Source organism: Perognathus longimembris, chromosome 5, assembly GCF_023159225.1.
Source record: "Perognathus longimembris pacificus isolate PPM17 chromosome 5, ASM2315922v1, whole genome shotgun sequence".
Lineage (NCBI taxonomy): Eukaryota > Metazoa > Chordata > Mammalia > Rodentia > Heteromyidae > Perognathus > Perognathus longimembris.
In genome coordinates, this window is record NC_063165.1 from 7,155,263 (window position 1) to 7,167,873 (window position 12,611).

The window sequence follows — 12,611 nt, forward strand, 5'->3', positions numbered from 1 at the left end:
AGAGAGAAAACATGTGACCCAAAATTTCTATAGAAACCAAAGTATTCTATCCTCCAGCCCTTCTAGACCATCAGAATGTCCTAGGGCTCCTTGGCCATTTCTCTGAACAAATGTCTTCTTGTAAATCCAGCGATCCTTTGATTTGTTAAACAAGAATTATATTTAGTCGTATCATCATAACCATTAATTTTCTCTACTATTTAGTTGGAAGCAAGGTATCGTTCTTTCAACCAGATGATGAAGTAGTTGGTAAGTTACAGTTCAATTTCAAGCCATCTCTTTTCCTATGTCGTTATATAGTTCATTGTGATCTTTAAATACTTTCTTGGGCTAGAAGTGTGGATCTATGGAAGAGGGATTCGCTGTCACATGTGAGGTCCCAGGTTTAATCCCTAGCAGTGCAAAAGGTGTGTTCTTGGCATTGGAGTGTGCTCTCAAATGTCCATTGAGGAAGAAAATGAGAGAGTTGATCTTTAATTAGCAGGACATTAAAAGCCTGCCAATATTTGGCTACTGTAGGCCGAAAAATGACCAGAGTTGCTGAATTCATGCTTTCCTGTCCATTCCTCATCCCGTCTGGGCTTTCTAGAGCAAAGTCAAGTCACCCATCCTGCGCTTGAGGCTGGCTTCCTGACGTGGCCGGGTACACAGCTCTGCCTCTCTGACCCACAGAACTACCATTTCACTTGTAGACTTTTTCTAATTACTTTAATGTTTTTGCAAAAACACGTGTTTAAACTTAAGCCACATTAGTCACAAACATATATACAGTATCACTTTTTTAGTAGTTTTTGAAACTTCTACATCTTCATGGAGATACTCATATAAACGTAGAAAATATTTGACTTCCTGACATACTTGAAGCTGTTAAAGACAAAAATTCATGACATTATCCCAAAAACAAGTAAAGCAAAAAAGGGATAGGTGCATGACTCAAGTGGTAGTATACCTTGAGACCCTGAGTTCAAACTGCAGTACCACAGAAAGTAGATCCATAGATAGATTGACATATACATAGATGGATACATACATAGATCTGTAGAAAGGTTCTTGTTGTTTTGTTGTTGTTTTCTTGTATGTGTGCCAGTCCTGAGGCCTGAACTAAGGGCCTGGATGCTGTACCTGAGCTGCTTTTGCTCAAGGCTACCATTTGAACCACAGTTCTACTTCCTGCTTTTTTTTTTTTCAGTAGTTGATTGGGGCTAAGAGTCTCATGGACTTCCTTGCCTGGAGTGGTTTCAAACTATGATCCTCAGATCTCAGCCTCCTGAGTAGCTAGGATCACAGGCCTGAGCCACTCGAACCTGACATTTCTTCTACTTTTTAAGGATTGACTTTGACTCAAATATTTTCTTGAAGAACTGATATTTTTGTTCTTTCCTTTTTTCTGCCATAGAGTCAGGATTTTTTTGGTTGTTAAAAGTTCAGATATTAAGAAAAATCTGAGTAACTAGGGAGGTGATGGTGGCTTACGCCTTTAATCATAGCTACTTAGGAGGCTGAGATCTGAGGATTGTTATTCAAAGCCAGCACAAGCAGGAAAGTCCACGAGACTCTTATTTCCAATTAACCACCCAAAAACTAGAAGTGGAGCTATGGCTCAAAGTGGTAGAGCGCTAGTCTTGAGCACAGAAGCTCAAGGACAGTGTCCAAGCACTGAGTACAAGCACCATGACTGACCAAAAAAAAAAAAAAAAATCTGAGTAGCTTAGGGGACAATGTAATTTTATTGAAAATATAGCAAGGTATATTATGGAACCAAACTAAGCTAAAGGCTTGGGTTAGAGATTGTAACCAGGTGTCCCAAACTCTGATTGGCTCTAGAATGTTGACTATCATCTTGGCTGTTAACTTGGAAACAGAGAGAAAGCAATAACATGGGTATCAGTGTTCATACCAGAAAACATGTAGTTCCATGTTTATGAAATCTTTCCCTTCTCCATACTTGTAATTACTACAACCTTCCGTATAATTCCATAGAATAAAATTATCATGAATACATTTCATTAGGAAAGGATTCATTTGGGAGGATTTTTTTGTTTTGTTTTGGTCTTAAATTTCTTGTTTGAATTTTTAGGAATTTTGCCCCTGGATTCTGAAGACCCGGGACTTTGTGAAGTTGTGAGAGTCCATGAGCATTACTTAGGTATGTGGCAGTTGCCTTTTGGAGCTCATCTAAAATCTTATTTCACTAATGTGTGGTATAACTATTTTCAAATCATTTACATAATAAATAATTGTTGGTTGGTCAAATAAATACTTCTAGCTTATAATTATTCATAGCATTCATATTTAGACTAAAAAGAATACAGATTTTGAAACTTCAAAATTCTTTAGCTCTGAAGTTATATCCTTAAATTTTTAAATTAATTAACTAATTGAATTTAGATGCTAGGAATTGAACCCAGGACCTTGAACATACTAGACAAGTGCTGTGCCACTGAGCTCCATCCCCAGAGGCCTTGACAATTAGCTGAAAAAAAACAAAAAAAAACCCACAGTACAAAAGTCTAGACATTGCATGTAGAGTCTGAGCCAGGAGAGAATTATGAATGCTTGTTTTTGGTTTTTGTTTCTGTGTATAATATTTCTGACTTGTATTCATTTGTAATTTTTTCATGCTAAAGTGCATAATATTTAAATGTGAATATAGATGTTTAGAAATGTCCACACACAGAGACAAACTTCATGATGGTAGTAAAAACATTCCTCATCACTTGAGTAATAAAGGAAACACAAGAATGCTTGGATGCCAGACACAGTCGTATACTCTGCTGGGTGCATCTCATGAGCCAGCTACCCAGGGTTGATGCAGAGAATCACCTGAAGCCAGGAGTTCAAAGTCAGCCTGGGCAACATAACCAGACCTCTTCAAAAATATTTTTAATTAAAAAAAGAGGCACTTAGAGATACTATTATGTACCCCAAATTTGCTATTCTAACTGAGCACCTATGGCTTACACCTATAATTCTAGCTACTCTAGAGGCTGACATATGCATTTCAATACCAATACATGAAGAAAAGTCCATGAGATTCAATTTCCAAAATAACCAGCAAAAAGTTGGGCTGCAGGCATGACCCTTGTGGTAAAAATCCACCTGAGCAAGCCAAGCTAAATCAGTGTAAGGCCCAGAGTTCAAACCAGAGTAGGGATGGGATAAAGGGAAGCTACTCGAGACATTTAGAAAATAACAAAGACTATGGAAGTTTGGAGCCAGAAACCAAGGAAAGAAGACCAAAATACCTAGCTCATAACATAGCTATCTGAACGAGTTTCATAAGCAATAAAGTACTGTATGGGATGTCACATGGTACTTAATACTTAATGTTCGTCCTGTTTTCATTCCCTGCTGATGTATACTTCAGTGCTCCTTATACTCACTAGATGGCACTAGTGTACTGCTGAAACCCTGTGACTCCGTACACCTTAATCTATAGCTATTAGAGCAAACACTTGAAAGAGCTGCTAAGACACTAAAAAGCATAATAAGTTGATTTTATTTTCATATTTTGGCCATATTATAGTTTGAATTGAGTGGTTTCTCTCGATAAGCAAGTACTCTATACCACTTGAATCATCACTTCAACAACAAGTTGATTACTAGTTATATTCTGAAAACAGCATTCAATTTGCAATATTAGCACAAAATAAAAATTACTGAAATATACACCTAAATGGGCATATTATGTAGAACTTTTAAAACTGTGTATTATGTTTGTTTGTTTCCAAGTGCAATGGAAAGCCATTGATGAATGTTAAAGCAGCATTAGGATGTTATTTATACTTTTTTATTTTTGTTTTGTTTGTGCCAGTCTTGGGTTTTGAACTCAGGGCATGAGCTTTCTTTGTTCAAGGCTAGTGCTCTACCATTGGAGGCACAGTTTTACCTCTAGACTTTCGGTGATTAATTGAAGGTAAGAGTTTCACGAACTTTCCTGCCTAGGCAGGCTCCCAACTCCGATCTTGGGGTTCTAAGCTAGGATTACAGGTATGAGTCACCAGCACCCAGCCTCTTCTGCTTTTTGGAGAAAGTCTTTTTATGTAGTCTAGCCTCTACCCTCACAATCCTGTGCAGGAGTTATAGCTATGTGCAACTCCTTCATTTACATTTTCGGCATCGTTCCGATACGTGTTTTTCATAACACCATTGAAGTGACTGAAGAGTCATCCAGTTGAAATATAAATTGTATCTCCATAATCCACAATCCAGGAAATTTTTAAGCCTGATGATATCAAACATTAACCAGGGAAACAGTTCTTTGCTCTGGGAAAGTAAACCGAGCACTCAGAAAGAAGTAGTTACTGGCCAGGAATGTGGCTTACAGGTAGAGTGCTTGCCTAGTGTACATGGTTTAACTGGGTTTTGACTCCTCAGTACCACATAAACAGAAAAAACTGGAAGTGGTGCTGTGGCTCAAGTGGTAGAGTACTAGCCTTGAGCAAAGGGAAGCTTAGGGACAGCCCAGGCCCCGAGTTCAAGCCCCAGGACCAGCAGAGAGAGAGAGAGAGAGAGAGAGAGAGAGAGAGAGAGAAAAGTAGCTACATTAAAGGTACCATACCCCAAGACCTAGAATTTTTTTGCAAAAGGTAAATACTCTAGTGAAAACCGTGCATGGGTTATACTTTATACAAGAACATTCTTAGTAGCACTGAAACTACCAGAAAAAGACAATTTGTGTTCATAAGCTGGAGAATGGATAACCAAACAGGTGTTTCCACGTGGTGCAATAGCATAAAACCACACAAATGAATGCAGCCTCCCCAATAAAGGCACAAAAAGAATGTGTCTTTAAAACAAAATATAGAATATAAAGGGCACAATAGAAACAGTTGCTTAGGATGTCCAGGCAAAAGTAAATGATACTATTTAGAAATGCATGCTTAAAGAAGAAACTGAGTGAGAACAGAGTGACACCATATAGTATGAGATACTGTTTCTCCCCTAGGAAAGTGGTTACTTGTCTATTTGCTTTACATTTTTAGGTTACATGTACTTGTGTGCATGTTTTTCTTTTTTTAGGATAAGAAGATTAAGTTATACACCCACACTGGGTATTATTTTAAATGGGTTATACATGGACAAGAATGGATACCTTCCTAACTGGGTACTGGTGGCTCACACCTGTAATCCTAGCTGAGATCCAGCTAGGAGGCTGAGATCTGAGGATTGGGTTCAAAGCCAGCCCAGGCAGGAAAGTCCCTGAGCCTCTTATCTCCAACTAATCACCAGAAAACCAGAAGTGGCGCTGTGGCTCAAAGCCCCATGAACAACAACAACAACAAAAAAGAATGGAAACATTTCTTTAAATTAAAGGATGCCAATAATCCCAGAACTCAGGAGGCCAATGCAGGAGGCTCACAAGTTTAAGGCCTATTTGCATTGCGTAGCAAGTTCAACACTAGTCTGAGCTAACAAGACCTAAAGCTGTATCTCACTTTTGTTTTCAATACACCTAAACCAATTTCCTTCTTTTCTTTTTTTTTTTTTTTTTTTGCCAGTCCTGGGGCTTGAACTCAGGGCCTAAGCACTATCGCTGAGCTGCTTTTAGTCAAGGCTAGCACTCTACCACTTGAGCCACAGCACCACTCTGGCTTTTTTTGTTTATGTGGTACTGAGGAATTGAACCCAGGGTTTCACGCGGCGAAAACTCTACCACTAAGCCACATTCCCAACCCCAAATTTTTAGTCTAAAATAGTCTCAAAAAGAAGAAGAAAACAGGGAACTGTTAAGTTGCGTCGTGGGCCCAGGCCACGGTCCACAGGAGTAGAGGTGCAGAGAACCAGGTCCAGGAGGCTGTACCTTACTAACACCTTACTAACAGATTTTCTTCTCTTGTTCTTTGTGACAGTCCATAAGCCAGAGAAGGTTACGTGGACAGAAGCAGCTGGGACCATTCGGGATGGAGTACGAGCCTATACAGCCCTACATTATCTTTCTCATCTCTCTCCTGGAAAATCAGTCCTGATAATGGATGGAGCAAGTGTAGGTGCCAATGGTTTTGAGAAAAAAGATAAACCAATGTACAGTAAATTTAGTGTATATGAAAACAGCCATCCATGTGCTAATAGAATTACTTGTCAATAGAGTCCTAACTAATTTCTTTCCCAACCTTCCATTTTGTTCTCATAAGCAGATTGTATCAATAGGCCATACAAGTCGGCTTTAGGATGGTTGGTATCTAATCCTTTTGTGAACCTATCAATAGAATAAATAGCAGAACAATCTTTTTTGTTATTAGAATGCTGACGATCAGCCCATGCCTGTATGTATGCTAGGCAAGCACTGTACCACCCAGGTATGCCCAAGCCAAGCAATTTTAATTTTTTTATAAAGCGATAAATAACTTATGAGTCTTTAAAAGTCAGACTCCAGATCTCCCTTCCAGTTCTTATAACCTGTCCCCCACTAACTCTAATGTTAATAAAGTTTCACATTTAATAAATGGATCCTATGCAAGGTTAAAATATATTAACTAATACAAGATATATCATTAAAAATTGTTCACAGCCCTAAAGAACACATAACATAGGGCCAGATGTGGCAGTGCCTGTAATCTCCAGTGGCAGATATTGGAAGGCTTGCAGTTTGAGGCCAGGTGGGGAAAAATTGATGAGACCTCATCTCAGCTAGCAAGCTGGGCATGGGTCATACCTGTTAGCGGTCCAACTACATAGTAGGTGTACATAGTTCAAGGCCCGCCTTGTGCTTAGATTACAAGCCACTGCATCCAGCCTTCCTCCATTAAGATAAGAGTCTTTCAGACATTTCTGACCAGGCTGGCCTGGAATTATGATCTTCCCAACCTCAGCCTCCCATATTGCTTAAGAGGACAAGTAGTCGGGCACTGGTGGCTCATGCCTATAATCTTAGCTACTCAGGAGCCTGAGATCTGAGGATTGCTCTTCAAAGCCAGTTCAGGCAGGAAAGTCCATGAGTTTTTAATCCCAATTAGCCACCAGAAAACTGGAAGTGACCCTGAGACTCAAAGTGGTAGAACACTAGCCTTGAGCAAAAAAGAGCTCAGGTATAGATAGCACCCAGGCCCTGAGTTTAAAATCCGTGACCACCACCAACAACAAAAAAAAGAGCACAGGTGTGAGCCACTGAACCCAGCTGTGGATTGAGATCGCTCAATCTTTTCTGCCAGGGCAGGCCTAGAACCATAATCCTCCCATTCTCAGCCTCCTGAGTAGCTGAGATTACTGGTGAGCCACTGGTGGCTGGCAATCCTGAACTTTTGAAGAGCTGTGGTCTTCAAGGAGAAATCCCTAGAGTCCCATACCCAGTATATAATTCACCCAGACCATAATTCTGACACAGGGCCCTTCTAGGCCCATGTCTCCCTTTCATGGCCCCGTTCCAGAGGGCCCACATGCTTGAAATGATGTACTGTGGTTAGAGTAAGAGCATGAGGCACATGAAGTTCTTCCCCCAACCCTTCTGGAGAAGTCAGATTAAAGTGATCCTTTAATATGTTATTGCAGTCTGTAAAATAAATGAGATAGGTTCTTTACCCTGTTTCAGTTAACCTGGTGTATATGTTTCCACACAGGCGTTTGGCACAATAGCAATTCAGTTAGCCCACCACAGAGGAGCGAAGGTGATTTCAACAGCACGCAGCTTGGAAGACAAGCAATGCCTTGAAAGACTTAGACCTTCTGTAGGTGAGTAAGAGCACTCATCACAGACTGTACAACAGGGAAAATGATACCAGAAGCCGTACTGTGAGCCCCGGCATGGTAGCTCACACTAGTAATCCCAGCACTTGTGAAGTTGAGACAGGAGGATCATGAGTTCAAGGCCAGCTTAGACTACATAGTAAGACCCTATCTTAAAACAAAAATACTGCACTAAAAGTCCAGGGCCAGTGGTTCATGCCTGTAATCCTAGCTGCTCAGGAGGCTAACATATGAGAATTGCAGTTCAAAGCCAGCCAGGGAAGCAAAGTTTGTGAGGCTCCTATCTCTAACCACCAAAAACCTGGAAGTAGAGCTGTAGCTGAAGTGGTAGAACACTAGCCTTGAGTAGAAAAAAGATCAGCACCTAGGCCTGAGTTCAAGCCCCAGAACTGGTACCCACAACACACACACACACACACACACACACACACACACACACACATTGCACTGGTAAAACTGCACACAGAATCCCAAATAAACATCAGTTTTAAAATGTACTTAGGAGCCAGGTGCCAGTGGCTAACGCCAATAATCTTAGGTACTCAGGATACGAAGAAGGCTGAGATCTGAGGGTCTTAGCCAGCCTAGGCAGGAAAGCCTGTGAGACTTATCCCCAATTAACCAACAAAAAACAAAAGCCAAAAGTGGAACTGTGGTTCAAGTGGTAGAGAACTAATCTTGAGCAAAAAAGCTCAGGGTTAGCAACCAGGCCCTGATTTCAAGCTCCAGTACCAGTACAAAAATTTTAAAAATCTGTGCTTTTAAGTGATAAAACTATTAAGGTTGTGTTTGTGGTGTTGGGGATTAAATCCAGGGCCTCCTGCACGCTAGGCAAGTGAATACCACTGAGCTGCATTGCAGCTGCTACTTAAGGTTTTTAAACCTACATCTTTTTGTGTTTTTCTTCTTGTCCTATTGTTACCAACTTAAGTTTGAAGTAAGTAAACTTAGATACAATCTAGAAATAACTATTCCTCTTTGGTTTCAGTTAGCCAATCAGTATATTTTTGTATCAGTTCACTAGATTTTTGACTCTGTTAGCATGTGCTTGGCCCCTAAACTGTTCTCTGTAACACTTTGGGATAGCAGATGATCCATGTACACAAACACGAGCCAGATATAGCTAAGGACAACTAGAACAGGATAGAAACTGATGAGCCTGAACAAAATTGAGCTTACCCAATCAGCAGTGAGAGGAAGAAATAACAGAGACCGGGAGAAAAATAAAAAAGGAATAGAGACATGTAAGAATGGAGTGAAAGACGGAGAGCAGAGAGAAGGAGCAGACTGTGACTGAGCAGGCAAGAAAGTAATGTTCATTGAGTTAATAGGAATCTTTCCTCCTTAAGCCCTCAATAAACTCTTATTTTATGGCCAGGAAGTAGCTTCTCTGGAAATTTAACTAGACAGCTACACAAGTGAGACGAAGGACTGGAATTAGATTTGAACCCAGGCTTGCCTGAACTTAAAGCCCGAGTGATTTTCATTATGGCAGAGATAATCAAGAAATGGGAGGAAGCAAGGCCCCTGTAATCCTAGCTCTTCAGGAGGCTAAGATCCAGAAGATCCAAGTTTGAAGCCATCCCATCAAAAAGCCAGGCTGGAGGGCTGGCAGCATGGCTCAAGTGGTAGAGTGCTAGCTGAGAGCAAGAACGAGGCCCTATGGTTGGTGGAGTTGTGGTAAACAGAAGGAAAAAAATAGAACAGTCTGGAGGAGAAGGACAAGAAAAGGAAGAAGAGCTCTGAAAATAGAATGGAGGAAGCAGGGCACTGGTGGTTCACACCTGTAATCCAAGCTGCTCAGGAGGCTGTGATCTCAGGATCCATAAAACTTAGAAAAAGCCGGAAGTGGTGAGGTGGCTCAAGCAGTAGAACGCTAGCCTTGAGGCAAAGAGGCTCAGGGACAGTGCCAAGGCCCCGAGTTCAAGCCCCAGGACTGGCAAAAATAAAATGAAGGGCTAAGGGTATAACTCAGTGGTAGAGCCCTAGGCCTTAGCATGCAGGAGGCCCTGGGTTGAATCAGCCAGCAAAAGAGAGGTGTAGAAATGGAAGATGGAGAGATGGAGAAAAGGAAAGAGCCAAAATGGTACTTCTTACTGGTTAATTCTGCCCTGTTCTGGCTTCAACCCTCCTATCTTTGTGTTTTCCTGCCCCTCTTCCCTTGCATGCTGTACCTCCAATCCAAACAACCCTGTCAGGAATTGTCTTCAGTGAGATATTAAAAGATAAACATACCTTCCTGTACTAGTTCAAATTATGAGAATTTTTTAAAATTATCAATATTTTATTTCTCTATTGATACTTAAGAGATTAGGAAATATGAATGTGGCAAAGCACTTGCCTGGTATATGTGAGACCCTAAATTCAATCCCCAGCACATCAGAAAGAAACGTGTGTGTGTACATGTATGTACACATATAATCAAAGCAACCGAATAAAATTAACTTAATTTTAACTAACTGCTAAATAAAGTCCTTACCTTCAAGACTTTTCTCCATTTTTGGAAGAACTAGGAGTGATTTCTAGATTGAGAAAGATACAGTAGCTTCTAGTAGATGTTATTACACAAAGACCTTTTATAGCTTTTGTGTTTTTGTCTAGAGTTTATTTCAATAAATATTATTTTATATGACCAGTGGCACAAAAGTATTAGGCCTTTGTGTTCCTCCCCTAAGAGGATCCTCCTAGCTTTAAACACTATTTAAACATACTTTAGGAACAGTTTGATCTTCCATTTCATGTCTTAATATGCAGTAAATATTTACCCTGTTTTTCAGATTCTCAGTTCTGGCAACATATCCCATACCCAGAGAATATTCCTCTGTTTACAGACCAGTATGGACCACTGTATTCACAAAAGGATTATATTGTGTTTTTGTTTTTTTAATTGAATAAGCCTGGTCTTTCATTTGTAGTGATGCTTATCAAAATTAGACTTGAGAAAAAAAGTATGATTAGAATAGACTTCATCTCTTTAAGCTTGGTAATTGTTTGAACTGTTAATTCATTTCAGAGAATATTTATGTGCTGTTCCTTTTTTCTTCCCTGGTTTGTTTGTGTTGATCACTTAAAGAACAGTACAATTGCCCGATTTCCTGTCCTTTACAGCCCGAGTGATCGATGTATCTAATGGGAAAGTCCATGTTGCCGAAAGCTGTTTGGAAGAAACAGGTGGCCTGGGAGTAGATATTGTCCTGGATGCTGGAGGTAGGTACCTATAAAATAAGCAGCCTGTAAGTCGTTTTTTTTCCTTTTCACTTTGAAATAAAGTTTATTCATGACATATGCAAATTGCAAAATAAAAATATACCTTCTGTAGTATCAGAAAAATATTTTAATCCTAAATCCCATTAAAAATCCTAAGAGGCACTGCATGATTTTGAAAAATAAAAGAGTTAACAGAACCACTGTGATTGTTAAATTATCACCAAATTATAATAAGGTGGTGGCAATGGTAACTGCTTCTTATCACAGGGAACTTACAACACAACTGCTAATGTACTTAGGTATATATCTGATACAGAGAATTGCATCTATTGCTTGGCCTTCCAGAGGACTATTACTCATCTCCAAACACAGTACTTGGAGAAACAGTAGGTACTCAAAATACCTACTGTATTGAAACGTTCCTATTATAATAGTCATATTGGCAATTCTTCTGTTGTAATTATTTTGCAATTATTGTTCAGCACTAGAAATCAGGTTTCAGGATTTACCCACCTATGTAAGTCTTGTAGTTGAAGGAATTTCAGGGGGGAAATGTAACTGGATAATAATTACTAATTTACCAAATTGCATGTTTAGTTAGGGGCTTTGTTTCTAACTGAGGATGTATTATTTAAATAGGGACACCCTAACTTTGCCCCCTTTGTCATCACTGTCTCTGGAAGAAAGGGCATAATTGCCTTTTAAAAACACATAGACACTGAAGTTGAACATGTGACAAATCTCTCTCAGAATCCTATACCTGTAATCGGCCTATTTGGTTCCAGATCTTTGTCTACATCTGCTATATTTGACTACTTGCTATTGGATGACTAAGTTGTTCCTCTTTTTCTTGATAAATTTGACTAACAGCATCTTATCACCTATACACAGTGAAGTAGCACAATCTAAAAGACTGGTGTTGTGGCCCACAAAGCACTTCTATTCATACTTGGTTGTAATACTGCTGTGCCCATTGTGTGTGATTTTCTTTTTAACCAATATTTTCCTTTTTTTTTGGCCAGTCCTGGGCCTTGAACTCAGGGCCTGAGCACTGTCCCTGGCTTCTTCCTGCTCAAGGCTAGCACTCTGCCACTTGAGCCACAGCGCCACTTCTGGCCGTTTTCTGTATATGTGGTGCTAGGGAATCGAACCCAGGGCCTCATGTATACAAGGCAAGCACTCTTGCCACTAGGCCATATCCCCAGCCCCTTAACCAATATTTTCCAAGATTTGAAATTAGCTCAAAGGAAAAAAAAAAACAGTGGAAGTGAGGATAAATATTTTATTGGTAGCATGTTTTTCAAATGTACATTTTAGCAGTTATGTCAAAGTATGGCTCTGTTTGGTGCTGTGACTGCTTTAATCAGAAAACAACTCATTTCATTGTGTTAAGTTTCATTGTTACAATTCCCATTATGAAAGTTACATATTATGTTCTTTCTTGGTTTCCTAATGAAAACGGGCTTAATTTTATAATGAAATAAGAAAGATCAGCCTGTTGCAAGTAGCTCATGCCTGTAATCCTAGCTACTCATGAGGCTGAGATTTGAGGATCATGGTTCACAGCCAGGCCAAGCTTTTAAGAAAGTCCAGGAGACTCTTATCTCCAATTAGCCACGAGAAAACCAGAAGTGGTACTGTGGCTCAAGTGGCAGAGTGCTAACCTGGAGCTGAGGAGCACCCAGGCCCAGAGTTCAAGCTCCACAAACAACAAAAAACCC

At 39.9% G+C, this 12,611-nt stretch overlaps 1 protein-coding gene across 3 annotated transcripts in view; it reads left to right on the forward strand.

The window, feature by feature from the left end:
* Positions 1 to 12,611, forward strand: part of Cryzl1 (crystallin zeta like 1) — a 46,078-nt gene that overhangs the window by 28,630 nt on the left and 4,837 nt on the right. For all 3 annotated transcript variants that reach the window (XM_048346275.1, XM_048346274.1, XM_048346277.1), the window contains 5 exons: positions 205 to 249; positions 2,078 to 2,146; positions 5,853 to 5,986; positions 7,557 to 7,668; positions 10,792 to 10,890. In XM_048346275.1, coding sequence (XP_048202232.1) covers positions 205 to 249; positions 2,078 to 2,146; positions 5,853 to 5,986; positions 7,557 to 7,668; positions 10,792 to 10,890 — 459 coding nt within the window. The remainder of the gene's footprint in view (positions 1 to 204; positions 250 to 2,077; positions 2,147 to 5,852; positions 5,987 to 7,556; positions 7,669 to 10,791; positions 10,891 to 12,611) is intronic.